General features: G+C 42.7%; 1 protein-coding gene across 3 annotated transcripts in view; it reads right to left on the bottom strand.

The window, feature by feature from the left end:
• FBXL13 (F-box and leucine rich repeat protein 13) overlaps window positions 1-17,083 on the bottom strand; it is a 178,540-nt gene that overhangs the window by 106,666 nt on the left and 54,791 nt on the right. For all 3 annotated transcript variants that reach the window (XM_075857321.1, XM_075857322.1, XM_075857323.1), the window contains exons 7-9: window positions 14,483-14,587; window positions 3,677-3,772; window positions 165-300 (exon numbers count right to left, since the gene is read on the bottom strand). In XM_075857321.1, the coding sequence (XP_075713436.1) occupies window positions 165-300; window positions 3,677-3,772; window positions 14,483-14,587 (337 nt within the window). The remainder of the gene's footprint in view (window positions 1-164; window positions 301-3,676; window positions 3,773-14,482; window positions 14,588-17,083) is intronic.

The raw sequence follows: 17,083 nt of genomic DNA, 5'->3' as shown, positions 1-17,083 counted from the left end.
TTAGTTTTCATTTAAGGGTACTATTACAACCAATTGCAATAATACAGATAACAATATTTCCATCTACATTGTAAATCCTGTATCATTTATTTTTTGTTTACCACTGTGGCTTTAAAAATTTATAAAAACAGTTTATAAAAATGTTAAGAAAAACATACTCATACCTATGCATTTAAACGTAGACCAGTGCAGTGAGGAACACCTGCGGAGATTTAAACGAATGACATAAGGACGACACTTTCGTAAGATGTTAACCACAAATTTGTCTTGAATTCGATGTCTAACTGAAGAGAAATCGATCTACGAATAAGAAGCCATAAATAAGACCAATGTTCAACAATATTTACAGAAACAAACCAAAGCAAAGCCTTACATGTGTTCTGTGACTCAAGGATGCTGCTGCCTTCATTAGCTCACACAGCTTCATTCCTGTACTGCTTTCTACTTCCCATGAGGGATCTTTTCTTCCTAGGTTTTGACAGACACTAATGCTGAGGAGAGTGTGATTTCCCCCTCCCTACTCAATGGAGAGAGTGGAATAAACCGCTGCCAGACACCCTTCGCAGCAGCTTATCTCCAGTGAGAAGAAAGGATGGGATGTGTTGAAATCCAACATGTCCAATCCTTTCTTTTCCCCTCATCTGCCGTCGGGTGAGAGTCGGGACAATCCCATACACATAAGATGTTTGGCCAGTCCCACCAAAGTCGTCGGGTTTGGGTGACGTTCATTTACCTTTATCGTTTATGTGCTTGTGTTTATATACCTGTGAAAGAACAGTTGACTTGTGACCCCCCTCTCCGGGACAGGGACCAATGTAATAAATGGACATCTCCTCTACCTCCCATGTATGTAAATTGCTACTAGATCCAAACAATAACTAATATTATAATGTGGGGTACAGGGGCGTAACTAGGAAAGACTGGGCCCCATAGCAAACTTTTGACTGGGGCCCCCCCTCCCCTGGGTGTCACACAACCCCTTGTAGATAGTGCCTTTTTTACAGCCCCCCCCCTAGATAACGCCATACAGCCCCCCTGTAGATGACGCCATACAGCCCCCCCTGTAGATAACGCCATACAGCCCCCCTGTAGATAACGCCATACAGCCCCCCTGTAGATAGCGCCATACAGCCCCCTCTGTAGATAACGCCATACAGCCCCCTCTGTAGATAGCGCCATACAGCCCCCTCTGTAGATAGCGCCATACAGCCTCCCCTGTAGATAGCGCCATACAGCCCCCCTGTAGATAACGCCATACAGCCCCCTTTGTAGATATCTACAGGGGGGACTGTATGGCGTTATCTACAGAGGGGGCTGTATGGTGTCATCTACAGAGGGGGCTGTATGGCGTTACCTACAGGGGGGGGCTGTATGGCGTTACCTACAGGGGGGCTGTATGGCGTTACCCACAGGGGGGGCTGTATGGCGTTACCCACAGGGGGGGGCTGTATGGCGTTACCCACAGGGGGGGGCTGTATGGCGTTACCCACAGGGGGGGGCTGTATGGCGTTACCCACAGGGGGGGGCTGTATGGCGTTACCTACAGGGGGGACTGTATGGCGTTACCTACAGGGGGGACTGTATGGCGTTACCTACAGGGGGGACTGTATGGCGTTACCTACAGGGGGGACTGTATGGCGTTACCTACAGGGGGGACTGTATGGCGTTACCTACAGGGGGGACTGTATGGCGTTACCTACAGGGGGGACTGTATGGCGTTATCTACAGGGGGGACTGTATGGCGCTAACGCCATACAGTCCCCCCTGTAGGGAACGCCATACTGTCCCCCCCTGTAGGGAACGCCATACAGCCCCCCTGTAGGGAACGCCATACAGCGTCTCCAACCCCCCAAAAAAATGCGACCTACAGTGTGTGCTACAAATAACATGCATCCCCTATCCACAGGATAGGGGATACATGTGTGATCGCTGGCAGCGATAGGGAGAACGGGGGACTGAAAGTCCCCCGAAGTTCTCCATGACTAACCTCTGACTTCCGGGGTCTGCGCAGCTCAATAAAAATGAAAGGAGCGCGGGTCACGCATGCGCACAAGCGCGCCCGGCGCTCCATTCATTTCTACGGAGCTGCCGACACAGACCCCGGAAGTCCGAGGTTTGTGATGGAGAACTTCAGGGGACTTTCCTGTGGATAGGGGATACATGTCTTTTGTTTAATGGCAGAGCGGGGAGATACCTCCCCGCTCTGCCGTAGTCTTCAGTGGCGTCGCGCTGTAGCAGCCATAGCGGCTGCTAGCAGAGCCTCCGGCCATGGTGGGGGCCCGTGCCGGCGGGCGACACGGGCCCCCTCATGCCACGGGCCCCGTAGCAGCCGCTACGGCAGTAGTTACGCCACTGGTGGGGTACATATCCAGAATGGTCAAATGATTATAAAAATTAGAAACTGCAGTTTAGATATTCAAAGTTAATATTTCTGTACTTTAATAAAGAATTAGATGATTAACTGCAATAACATAACTACAAAAATCACGTGTGTTCATGTAATCCGATACATCCAGAAAATAAAGAAAATTAATATGCTGCCAATAACTTATTTTCATTAAAAAGTGCAACACAACACTTAGGGCTCGTCCACACGCTGCGGAATTGCTGCTTTTTTTCCATCTGGAATTGAGGATGGAAAAAACGCAGCAGAATACAGTAGCAGCATAGTGGATGAGATTTAACAAATCTCATCCACACTCTGCGTAAAAATTCTGAGCCGAAATTGACCTGCGGTGCGTATTTTTAGAACCGCAGCAGGTCAATTCCTGCTGCGGAATGTGGACAGAATTGCTGCGTTTTTCAGAGGAGATATCACCATCTCCTTGCATTGAGAAAAACACAGCAATTTCCTAACCATTTCCTGCCGTAAAAACCGGGATTTCTGCAGAAATTTTCTGCAGCAATTTCGTCGTGTGTGGACAAGCCCTCAAAGCGACCGTCCGGTTTTAGCTAAAAATTTAATGTTTTCTGGGGAATGCAGAGTTAACTCACCTGGTGCCCTCCATTTTGCTTGCTGTACTGCCGATCCGCTGATTCTTGGGCTGCCTCTTCTGTCATTCAAGATGGCCACAGCGCTCTCAGACTACCCGGTATGCATTAGGTAGTCTAAAAAGCACTGTGGCCATCATGCATGACAGGAGAGTGGGTCCGGGAATAGACTGCAAACGAAACAGAGGGCACCTGGTAAGTTAACTCTGCATTCCCCAGCAAACTGTAAATTTTTTGTTAAAATCGGAGGGTTGCTTTAACTGAAAATTTGTCAAAATGTGTACTATCTATTTATACCTTAAAATGCATCTATCTATCTCATATCTATCTATCTATCTATCTCATATCTATCTATCTATCTATCTATCTATCTATCTATCTATCTATCTATCTATCTATCTATCTATCTATCTATCTATCTATCTATCTCCTGCAAAAGTACTCCCCACTTCTACTTGAAGGCAATAGTGACTTTTTATAGTTTGTTGATGTGATTTAACTTTTTTTTTATTTGTATTTTTTGTTTTGGAAGGCACAGGCATTGTTACGAATTAGGACAACAAGCTAATGTACCCATGGTAATCAAGCAATTGAATGGTAAGGGCATTAAAAGTAGTGGAGATTTTTTCTGGCTTTGGATAATTTAATTTATATACTCTGCTGGAAAGAAAGGAAATTTACTTACACTATTCCAGAGTAAACTATTTTGAGTTATTATCTTCCAAGATCTGCAAACTTGAGCACTTCTTGCTAGATCTATCAAATCCATGTAGCCAAATATCTGTAGGAAAACACAGCAAAGCCTTTTATGACAGCATGTGGAAAAAATAAAAGATGAAATATGGGAAAAACATAGCTAGCAAAGTGTTTGTAACCACAATATAAATATAAAGTGTATTATGGAAACGTGTTATTAGAAGAGGCAATAAAAAAATTCCACAATGCCTCTAATACAAAAGAAGTTTGCATCTTATAATGTAAAATGTGCAAGAACCTCAATAAATACAAGTGCTACTAAGAAAAAAAACATTGTAAACATGTGCAACAAACGTTATTTTATCCTCTTCAACTCAAAAGCATCATAATAAATCACTTAAAATGTACGAGTTCTAGACTAGATCCTTTAAGGTATATCCACAGGAGTCAGATTTGCTGCAGAAAATTACGCAGCACGTCCGACTCAGTATTCGCTATTTAATCCGTCCGAAAATCTGCACTAAATCGTGCTTATTTTGGTGTGAGTTTTCCGCTGCAGAATACAGCTGACAGAAAAAACACAAAAAAACTATACACCCCTTCCCTGGCGCTCCCCTAGCCACGTGTCCCTGGTCCCACAGATAATCTTTGTACAGCCGTCCTCCTATGACGACTTTGCGTCATATATGACTGCTGCAGCGGTCGCGTGGCAAAACGTCACTACAGGAGGCCAGCTGTACAGAACCCAGACGGAGGACCAAGTACGCGTTGCTACAGGAGCACCATGCGAGGCAAGTATAGTCTTTTTTTATTTTAAACCTTGAAAATAGTATTGTTTTCTACATGCAGATTTTGCTGTAGAACCGCAGGTAATCTCCTGCAAAATCCGCAACAATTGGTATTTGCTGCGGATTTTGACTTCCCCATTGAACTCAAGAGGGAAAATCCGCAACAAATCCGAGACCATTCTTCAGCAGAAATTGACATGCTGAGAATTTAGAAAATCTGCGATACATGTTAATTTGTTAAAATCTCATCCACTTTGCTGCTACTGTATTCCACTGCATATTTTCTGCCCCCGCAAAGCTGGACAGAAAATATGCAGAAATTCCACTACATTTGAACAAAGTGCTATGCAAAATCCAAAAACGTGCTGCAGACAAACATAACAAATCAGCTAGACCACACTATTGTTCTTAAAGGAACAGTGTCACCCAAAAAAAATTTTTTATATCAGTTTGATGTTAGTGTTTTATTAAAAACTTTTGTATTTATTTGTGTGTTTGTGTGTTACTTTTTTTTATTTTTACACTTTTTCTTCCCTATGGGGGCTGCCATTTTTTAACGACACATACAGACATGGAATACGGCAGCTCCAGTCCCATAGGGACTGCGAACGGGGCCCGTTCCATCCACTATGGTGTATGCCGTCTGTGTGGGAACGGCGCATGCGCCGCTCCCACACAGTCCAATTTGAAATGCGCGCCGTCCGGCGCCATTTTCCTGTGGACCGGAAGTCGCGGCCGGACAGTAAGATTACTACTTCCGGTCGCGGCTTCCGGACTTGTGCACATGGAGCAGCGGCAGCAGACTGAGCGGACGGTCCGGAGGGAGCGGCGGCGACTGGAGCAGGTAAGTGATTTCTATGATGTTCGTGTTTTACTGTGTGTTTACTAGTGTATGTTTACCTACTACACTGTGTGTTAGCTAAAAAAATGGCGACACACAGTGTAGGAGGTTATACCGTTCAATCCCCTCGTTTCTCCCGGCACTAGCCAGGATAAAGGAGGGGGGATTCTGAGAGCTCACTAGAGCGAGGGATTTTTTCCCAATTTTGCAGCATAAAGCAATGTGGTTGCTTTACCACATGCAAAACGTTAGAATCAGGGGGGCGGACCACTCTGATGTGCCAGCGACCGCCCGTGATGCAATCAAGGGGGGGGGGCGATGGCTGTCATGCAGTCGATTCCAATCACTTCCACAGCAAAGGTGGAACTTTAGTCTAATTGTATGCATTTCTCAAGTTTACCTTCTGAGTTTTCAACAGTTTCTATGACTATGTAGATAAATAAAAGCAGCTCCTAGCTAAAGCTCATGAACATTTGTATATAATCACTATAATTATAGAATAGTACAGCAGTACAAATAACCAAAGCCAGATTATACATTCCAGCTGTATTATATAATGTTATAAAACCTAAAAGCCCTGAATTTTCAGACATCACACAACATGGATCAGTCTAAATTAACATCTAAAAGAGAAGCGGTATTTAACTCCCAGTTAGGGGGACCTTTAAATGAATTCACACATGGTATGTATCACTATTGTACTGAAAGGAAGCAACGGCCTAATTGTCTATTCAAGTTACAAGCAATTTTATTGGGCAATGTGAATGTAATATTGGCTTACGACAAAACAAAGCACGATATTAAATCAACTGGAAAACACTGAGCATGCCAGCAATGTATCTTACTATGATGAAAGAGAAAGCATTTAATCACAGATTGGAAATATGTAGACACAACATTGTACAATTTTTATATAGATCATAGATTATGCTTTATTTTAGAGATCACTTGCAATGGTTACTAAAATGAAAAAACATAAAAAGTACCAGGATAACTTGACCGTGTTGTTATGTGATCCTACTACAAGATATTTACCTTAGAACCATGCTAAAACAAAAGCTTAAAGGAACAGTGTCATCACAATTATTTTTTTAATATGTTAAAGATGTTAGTGCTTTATTAAAAACGTTTATATTTATTTGTGTTTTACTTTTTCTTATTTTTACACTTTTTCTTCCCTATGGGGGCTGCCATTTTTTTTTCCATTTCTGTATGTGTCGATTAACGACACATAGAGACATGGAATACGGCAGCCACAGTCCCATAGGGACTGCGAACGGGGCCCGTTCCATCCACTAACATGTACGTCTGTGTGGGAACTGCGCATGCGCCGCTCCCACACAGTCCAATTTGAAATGCGCGCCGTCCGGCCCCATTTTCCTGTGGACCGGAAGTCGCGGCCGGACAGTAAGATTACTACTTCCGGTCGCGGCTTCCGGACTTGTGCACTTGGACCAACGGCAGCAGACGGAGCGGACGGGCCGGAGGGAGCCGCGGCGGCAGGAGCAGGTAAGAGATTTCTATGTATGTTCGTGTTTGTGTACGTTTACTACTGTATGTAAACCTACTACACTGTGTGTTAGCTCAAAAAATGGCGACACACAGTGTAGGAGGTTAGACCGTTCAAACCCCTCGTTTATCCCGGCACTAGCCAGGATAAAGGAGGGGGGGGATGCTGAGAGCTCACTAGAGCGAGGGCTTTTTACCCAATTTTGCAGCATAAAGCAATGTGGTTGCTTTACCACATGCAATGCTGCAATTTTGGGAATAGCTCCATCTAGTGACCAGCAATGGGAAATATTATAAATTAGAATTAATTTATAATATTTCCTGACTCGTGAAAAAAAGAAAAAAAATTTGAACAATGTTTAATCACCTACACACTAAATGTTTAATTAAAAAAAAAAACAACATGTTTTTCTGGCAACACATTCCCTTTAAAAGACATCCAAATAGTCAACATTACAGAACAAATGTTATATCCCTTACTCAGAAAATCTAATAGTATATCGGATGTAGGTCAATTTTGTATTTTAATTACGGTAAACATTTAGTTGTTTGGTCCATGTGAGTTACAGCCACAATGTGTCTCCTTTCCCGTAATCTGCTGTCCACCACCTGTTGTCAAGCAAAATCCATTCCAAGTTACAGAGGATAATTGACGGACTGCAGAAAGTGTGTGTGTGGGGGAGGGTATCTCTTCACTGCCTGCTTATAAACAAGCCTATGAAGAGGAGAGTTAGAGCAGAGTGAACGAAAGAGACACAGACACGCTGCCAGGTGTGTAGCTAAAGGCTCATGGGCCCGATGCAAAGGTTCTTCTTGGGCCCCCGCCCCCCCCCCCAAACTTCTCAGGGCCGATGGCCCGCAGCTTTCAGCTGCATCACTGGGTCTCCTAAGTGACCCAACAATGCAGCACTAGCAGCCAGGGGCGTTACTAAGGACTTAAAACATCAGGGGGAATATCCCCAATACATATGTGCCCCCCCCCCAAAAAAAAAAATGTGTGCGTGTATGAATATATATATATATATATGAGACAACATATCTATAGCACTACGACCCTAAAGCTATGGGTAAGATTAGATACAGTGACTTAGCAGACAGTATCACACATGATAGGATTAAATATAGGGCCCAGCAGACAGTATCACACTTGATAGGATTAGATATAAGGCCCAGCCGACAGTATCACACATGATAGGATTAGATATAGGGCCCAGCAGACAGTATCACACTTGATAGGATTAGATATAGGGCCCAGCAGACAGTATCACACATGATAGGATTAGACACAGTGGCTCAGCAGACAGTATCACACATGATTGGATTAGAGATAGGGCCCAGTACCAAGTTAGGAAGGGTATAGCAAAACACTGGCTAGACGCGGAACCACCCTCGAAGCAAGAAATTATAGGTACACTTAACTTTCAGATTTTGATGGAATACAGGATATATGCCAAGAGGGGGTTCAGTAACAAATTTGAGAAACAATGGGCTAGGTGGATTGATCACTCTGGTTGTGCTTCCTCGGAACTCCTGGCGCTCCGCTCGGTTGTTCCAGTTTAAAATGTCCTGAGGTTCCAGGAGATAATACTGCGACATTGGGCACTAGCTTTTCAGCAGGGGTGGAGGGGTTCTACGCTTTGGATTTGTTGTAATGACTGGGGTATGCACATGAGGAGCTGGAGGGAGGCGGGAGCTGCACAATGGAGAAGGAGATAGTGTATGGAAGCCTGTGGCAAGATGGATGGCTGAGGGGTTGAGGGGGGGAGGGGGGAGTTGGGGGTAGGGTGAACTGTTTTGATGGTAATACATTCTTGGGTCTTTGAGGCTCTGATTTAACAACATGTCAGATTGTATAATGACCTGTAATGATGTGGTTTAATAAACTTGAACTGATTTAAAAAAAAAAAAAGATATAGGGCCCAGCTCGCTGACATTGCAGCTCCAGCGCTGGACCCAGGAAAGGTAAGAATAATAATTATTTGCCTTTTTGACGTGATACTAATTATTTTTGTGTGTTTGTTTTTTACAAGTTCGATTGTTGGACTACTTCGATAACTGCATTTTATTTAATTCTCAATAAAATGGATGACGAGGGTTGTGTGGAATTTTTATTTCAATAAAATATTTTATCTATGTCTTTGTAGTTGTTTAAACGTTATAACTACCGCCCTAGTAATTGTCGCTGGCTGATTCACAACGCCCATTACTAAGGGGGGTACTTAATGTTAGACATGAAGAGGTTAACACTAATCCCCATTATTACCCTGGTACCTAGCGCCACCAGGAAGAGCCGGATATGATCTAGTACCCGACCATCTGTAGTGACAGAGGGGCACTGGGGCGGCCGCAGTCTGGTATTATTAGGCTGGGAAAGGCCAAAAACTGTGACCCTTCCAACCCTGGTAATGCTAGGCTGCTGCTGCTATGTTGTATCTGGCTGGTTATAAAAAATGGGGGAACCCCACATCCTGCTGTCCAATTATTTATTTAAAAAAAAGACCTGGGATCCCCCCCATTTTTCATAACCAGTCAGATACAACACAGCAGCAGCAGGCTAGCATTACCAGGGTGGGAAGGGCCACTGTTTTTGGCCATTCCGAGCCTAATAATACCAGCCTGCGGTCACCCCAGTGCCCGACCATCACTACTGATGGTCGGGTACTGGATCGTACCTGGCTCTTCCTGGCACCCCTTGTGGCGGTGGGTACCGGGGTAATAATGGGGGTTAGTGTTAGCCTTTTCACCGGCTAACACTAAGCCCCGCCTTAGTAATGGACGCTGTCAATCTGTCAGCAGCCATTAGTAAGTTGGCAGTGATAAAGTTAAGAAAAATACAAAGACATAGAAAAAATAGATATATTGAAATAAAACACCCCCACACAATCCTCATTAACCATTTTATTGAGAATAAAAAAGCAGTCATCGAAGTAGTCCTCGAATCCGACGTAGTCAAACAACCGAACCTGTAAATAAACAAAAAAATTATAATTAGTAAGGGCCTGTTCACATCACCGCTGCCCTTCCGTTGATGGGTTCTGTCGGGTTAACCCCTCAACAGAAAGGCAAACTGAAACCTCCGCTTCAGTTTCCAACACCATTGATCTCAATGGTGACGGAAACGTTGCTAAAGATTTCCGTTTGTCACCGTTGTGGCAGGGTTCCGTTGTTTTGCATTGTCGACTGCGCTATTGATTCCGCCAAAACAACGGAACCCGTTCACAACGTTGACAAACAGAAACCATTAGCAAATTTTCCATCACCATTGAGATCAATGGTGATGCAAACGGAAGCTAAGGTTTCCGTTTGCCTTTACATTGAGGGATTAACCAGACGGAACCCCTCAACGGAAGGGCAGCGGTGATGTGAACAGGGCCCATGTGCATGTGTGATACTGTTTGTTGGACCCTGTATCTAAGCCTAATGTAGGCTTAGATACAGGGTCCAGCAGACAGTATTCTTGTGCAGTATAGTATAAGCTGGGGCCCTGTATCTAAGCCTAACACACGGTAGGCTTTAAAGGTTGTCCAGTCCCTAAACATTAATGGCCTATCTTCAGTATAGGCCATCAATAGCTGATGGGTTGGGGTCAGACACCCGGGACCCCCGCCAATCAGCTGTTTTTAAGGGGTTGAAGCCGCTCGTACGAGTGCTGCTTCCCCTTCATTTCCCTCACTTGCTCACACTGTGAATCACTGATACGTCCGTGTCGGCGATTCAGTGCGAGAAAGTGACCGGAATGAAGGGGAAGTAGCGTTCGTACGATCGGCTGCAACCCCTTCAAAACAGCCTATTGGCAGGGGTCCCGGGTGTCTGACCCCAAACCATCAGCAAGACACTAAAATTAAACTTACTTCCTCTTCAGCCGCAGGTCCTCACTCCATCAAGTGTCGGGATGCTGTGCACAGCGCATAGCATCGTGACGTTATGCGCTGCGCATAGCACTGTGACGTCAGAACCTCTGATGCGCTCTAGGAAGAGGAGGGTAAGTACTGTCAGTTACTGTAGTAACAGGGGCCCGTGTAGTTTATTACATAGGCCCCAGTTACTATAATAACCTTTCATTGATGTGGTGCGGGCCCCCCTGGTTTCTGGGCCCGGTCGCAATTGCGACCGCTGCGACCCCTATAGCTACGCCACTGCATGCTGCCCAAACAAGTCTATGGAGCGGGGAGGTAGGAGGAGAGTGAAAAAGAAACAGATGCTGCAACAGCTTGCTGGGTAAGTTTTATATGTCTCCCCAGTACTGGATTCTCAGCTACACTGCTCATTACTGCTGGTGTCTCAATGCTGCCGCTGCCTCTCTATATGCACACACACACACACATATATATATATATATATATATATAATTGTGATAGATAGATAGATAGATAGATAGATAGATAGATAGATAGATAGATAGATAGATAGATATAGACATGAGAGAGCAGGATTCTCCTCTTCTATGTGTACAGTGTATAGAAGACATGGCAGTAGTTAGGCTCTGTCCACTAACTCAGAGACAGCTGAGAATTAAAGATACAGCCTGCAGAAGGGAAACGGCTAAATAATGCAAGATACAAGTCCTATAATGGCAAGAAATAGTGTTATTCCTCAATGACACACATATGACAGCTTATTCTGAAAAGTCATCTGAAAAATTAGGCACGCTTTAATTATTTGCTTCACAGCGGAATTATAACTATCTAACTACATAATTAAAAGACGTATTATGAACACCTCCATATCTTACAATTTGACACTTCCAAGCCAGCTGGAACATTGCTGTAAGTACATTTATAGTAAATGGTGTGAGACAAATATATTTTAGCGCACCAGAACTGTGAATTTGACATCTTACTACAAAAGTCTGTCTTGACTCACAACTATATTACCAGCAGATGGTATTCTGTGAGGAAGTATTTAGGAAAGCCTACTTTACACGTTATAATATTTCATCCCAAGTACATGAACAAAAGAATACTGATGTCAGAATGCAAACATGTAAGACTGTAAAGTAATTTGACATGAAAAAAAATATTTTCATAGAGAAAAGTGCCTGAAGCCTCAATTGTACTGCAAAATGTTACAAAAAATGCCCAGTTCATTGGAATTTAAAGAGGTTGTACAGGATCAAACAACATGACTCCTGGCTTGTGTATGGTACTACAACTTAGCTCCATTGAAATGAATGGGGCTGACTCCGATCTGAAGGATGCCGTTACGACTAATCCTAGTATTACTTATCGTAGGGGAAGGAACTTACGGGACTTTTTGGTACACAGTCATTATTCGAGACAATCCAGTACACCATCCACTTGGCTTAGATCACCAGCCAAGGGATTCCACCCATGTGGAAGATGTTCTTTCTGTCCTCTGATGCCGACTGTTAAGAGCTTTGTCAATCCTACCGATGGCAAACGGTACCTAATTGAACAGTTCTTGAATTGCCAGAGTAGTGGGGTCATCTACATCGCTAAATGTCCCTGCCCCAAGCTGTATGTGGGTAAAACTATCCAGGAGTTGAGGAGACGTGTGTCTAGACATCTGAGTACCATTAATTGTAAGGAAGATACCACTCTTTCAAGACACATTCTTGAATATCATGGGGGTAATTCTAAGCTGCTCCAGTTTTGGGGTATCACCCAAATCAAAATGGGTCCCAGAGCGGGAAATCTAGACCGCAAACTCTTGCAAGAAGAGGCGCGGTGGATTCACCGACTCAATACTATGTCCCCCTCAGGTCTGAACGAGGGATTTACCTTTAGTGCCTTTCTCTAAACTCACAATAATAATTGATAATTTTCCTCACTGTTGGGAAGACTCACATATGTAATAAAATGCTATGTGTCCCTTATATCTGTTATCTAACGACTAATCTATCTATATCAGTCAAGTACCGACTAACTAATTTATATATATGCTATAACTTCTCTCAATAATTAATGACTATATACAAATCTATTACGGTCTAGACATTGTGCATAATGTAGCACACGACCGTGACCACATAATGTGGCGGTTCGCTGTCACGGACATAACAGACATTATTTGTCTGTCAGATGTATCACAAATCTTTATCTGGGGATGTTGTGATTAACGTTATGGCTCTATATCAGTTCATCTATATATGTGATCATGTTGTAATCCAATACTTACCATATCTAACTCAGGAAGCGGCTTCCCTTAATTTAATATCTAATATGTTTGTGCCTCCCCTAAGCCATTGTCTGAAATTCAGTTTCGTTATCTGTGTTCTGCCAACCCGGACTTCAGTCAGAGACGGTTTGCTTTCAAGCTTATTTGCAATACCCGTGCCGGTAACCTTACTCATGCACCCATTATAGTGGGAAAAAATGGATCTATAGGGTCCATCCTAATGAATTCCTTTATCACTATGTGTATTTTCTGCCACTATCCCTATTGATGTATATTCTCATACCCTTATTATCTTCATACCAAGGCACAGTCATATTTTTTATTTCAGGTTTTCTTTAGTCTGTACATCTCACACATTCCTGTCTGCATATACATAATTATACCTGGCACCTCTAAGTTCGGTACTGAAGGATTCTATATTTCGAATCCACCAGTCTATATCCTGGCCTGCAGAATATACCTGTGGGTACCGAGTGGGAATCGTCGGCGGCGCAAGCGCCGATGAGCTCACTTGGTCCGTCACGGCCTGGGAGACGATTCCTGTACTAAGTCCTCTTTTCACTGTCAGACGCATGCGCCGCTTCCTGTCTTCTATTGGTGCATCTCATCCTCACGATCATTCGCCGGCTCCTTACAGCTGGCGTGCCGATACGTCTCTACCACTGCTATTGGCTATGTGCTCTCACACACCTCCAGATGCGTCATCTGACATGTCTATATCAGGATCTCCTTCCTGCCGCGCCGCCATTAGCCCCGTGTACCCCTGAGGACGCTACTTGGTAGCGAAACATGTCGGGGGGGCTGTTAGAATTTTAAATACCTGCCGCTGACCGGACTCACTGTCTACTATTAGCTAGTCTAACAATTTAACTGGCTAGGGAACTTCACACTATTCCTAAGTCTAATACCACTTATGCCTGTAATCACACAGGTACTCTACATTTAGTCCGGCTTCTAGGTAGTGACAATTTTAACTCAAAATTTATGTGGTCTGTCTGGCTATACGTAGCCCAATAAAGGTATTTTTTATTTTTATTCTACTAAAATTTGTAGTTGGGAAATTGGGCTTGGCTGCTTGCAGGCAGCCTTTCTTTTTGCAATTGTTGATGTGCCCGCCAACTACTAGGGGTCCTATCTATTTTCTTTATTCCGACGAGCAATACCACACACAACCTGTGGACGAGTGTGGCGCTGTTTTTTGGGAGAAAGCAGTCATGTTTTTCTAATCATGTAAAACCAGTTTAAAATGTGAAAGAGGTGAAGTGCTCCAAATTGAAAATAAAGAATACTAAATTATGTAAAGACCTCTAATGGATCTTCTCAGGTGCCCCACCAACCACCTATACGAGATGAAAAATTCAAAGAGGCTGTTAACACACAGTTTATACTTTACCAATGGTAAAACAACAGGTAAATGCTGCACAGCCACTTGCCCTGTGTAATAAATTTACTGAGTAAAATTATTAGTCAGCCATACTGCAGAATGTAAAACAATGTAAAAATTAGAAAAGTACTGTACCTTAAGAACAGCCCTCTGTGGTAGTTGAGAAATATCGTCTTCACCTTCCCTCATGGCAGAAGAACTGACATTTCCTAAATCATCCATGTCACCTCTTTCCAAACGCTTGTAAATATAAAATAATCACAGAATAAACACAGAATTGTTATCATATCCACCAGATATTAGTAAATATGGGTTGTTTGATGAAAAACATGAAATGTTATAATAATGTAGAACAGAAGTAAGGGACTGTTCACATCAGCTCTGTCTTTCCGTTGAGGGGTTCCGTCGGAGCTTTCCGTCGGGGGAAACCCTTAACACAAATCATAGCTTCCGTTTGAATCACTATTGATCTCAATGGTGACGGATATTTTGGTAACGGTTTGCGTTTGTCACCGTTGTGAAAGGGATCCGTTTTTTTTACGGAATCAATAGCACAGTCGACTACTAAATTGATTCCGTCAAAAGAACGGAACCCTTTCACAACGTTGAGAAAAGCAAACCATTAGCAAAGAATCCGTCACCATTGAGATCAATGGTGATGCAAACGAAAACTATGGTTTCTGTTTGCCTTTCTGTTGAGGGGTTCCCCCGACAAACCCTCAACGGAAAGACAACGCTGATGTAAACAGGCCCTAAGACTTACATAAGTAAGTTATCTAGCTAGTTGTGAAACTTTCAAATATGTAGACATCTAGGACCCCCAACTTTGCAGCATGGGGGAGAGATACTGGCACACTACTTGCACGTGGCGCCAATATTAATAAAACTCCCAAAAGCATATGAAATAGAGAAGAAACTAAGTACAGTTAGCAAAGAGCATTTAAGTTCCTTTCTATGCACGTACATTCCTAAAATTTTCTTCTTTCTTGAAGAATAAAACTATGGAAAAAAATATGTGCTTGAGATTTACTGAAACAATAAAAGTTTTACTATGTCTCAATTAAACACTTGATAGCTCAGCCTGTAAAACATTCATCAGGAATGGCTGCTAAAATGGTAAGTACCCAAGATTTAGCAGCTTCAATTTTAAAAGACTTTTAATGTGCTACAAAACTTGTCAAGTTGGGAGATAGAATAAAGAGCATTTTACTGCTGTTCCAAATTCACCTGAGCAATCCTTATAGCACACCACTGTATCTGATAATTCATATTAGATCTGTAGATACTATCATCAGGATTAGCACTTTTATTAACTATTATAAACAATGGTTTGGTACTCTGTAACAGAGAGTTAAAGCCCTTAAAGTGGACCGGTCACCTCTCCTGACATGTCTTTTTTAGTAAATACTTATATTCCCCATGAAATATAAAAATCTGAAACATTTTCTTAGAACTCTGCATTGTACCATTCCTCTGTTATTCCTCCAGGAAATATATGAATAAATTGACAACTAGGTGTTACCAATACCCTTGTCAAAAGGGCGTGTCCCTACACAGTCTCACTCTGTCAGAACAGATTGGCCATTGCGAGTCTATGTAGGTATACACCCCCCCCCCCCCCAACTGGTAACACCCAGTTGTCAATTTATTCATACATTTCTTAAAGGAATAACAGAGGAACGCCAAATAAGTTCAAATAAAAGATGCTCCCGAATTTCGTGGGCAATCAATTACTATTACTAAAACTATTACTATTACTAAAACAGAAATGTCAGAAGAGGTGTCCTCTCTAAGCAACATATTGGGGAGCATTTTCCCCAGACCAAAAAATTCACACCTTTATATGTAAAGCATAGATCCCTGTACTGTTCATCCCTGAAAACAAGGGGGAGGTAGTTAGGAAAATATGAGCTAGTGTAGATGCCAAGACAAATCCTACAACACTACTGATGAATCTCCTCCATTGTTCCTTTATAGCTCTAAAGCAAAGGAACAAAAGCAACAAGAAGGGACAAGAATTAGAAGCTGCTTGAGGTAGATCTTATGCAAACGGCACAAAAAATGAACCTGAAAAGTGCTTCCATTCTAAGTACTCACTTATAACAGTTTAATCTAAGCTACTGAGATGCTATTCTTTGGAACCACCAAAAAAACCATCAACGTTATGTCTTGTTACAACAATCCAAAGCACATTTTTATATTAATGACTATTAAGGAAATGTTATATTAGAGCAATATGTAGAACACAAATAATTTAAATAAGCTGCAGCAGACCACAAAGCTAAGACAGTCAAAGGATATTGGGGTGGGGGGGGGGAATTAATTAAGACTCGTTTTATATGCCAGATATAAATATGATATTATATATTAATATAAAGAGTGCTGGACTAAAATGTGCACAATTTAATAAATTATGCGCAAATCTGGCTGTATGTGCGCCAGAGGGAGAAATCTACTCCAGCTAGGAGTTACTGGGTAAATTATAGCAAATTAGTTGGTGCAAATGAGTCTGCCCCTTACGCGAAGTCTCGCCCATTTTTACAAAAGTAGCAGGGCAGCATAAAACATTAAAAAAACAGCAAATTATTGCACAAATGTGGCGTGCGCGCTAATCTGCAACTTTTTTACTCCATAATACTGCTGTATAGCCATTGATAAATTCCCCCATTAACCTTTTCACTATCACACAGTGCTGCTTGATTTTAATCAGATGGGGAATAGGGATGGTTAGGCGGG

The sequence above is a fragment of the Rhinoderma darwinii genome, chromosome 3 (assembly GCF_050947455.1).
Source record: "Rhinoderma darwinii isolate aRhiDar2 chromosome 3, aRhiDar2.hap1, whole genome shotgun sequence".
Lineage (NCBI taxonomy): Eukaryota > Metazoa > Chordata > Amphibia > Anura > Rhinodermatidae > Rhinoderma > Rhinoderma darwinii.
Note: the sequence above shows the minus strand (reverse complement) of the source record. Positions and strands in the feature narration are given on the sequence as shown.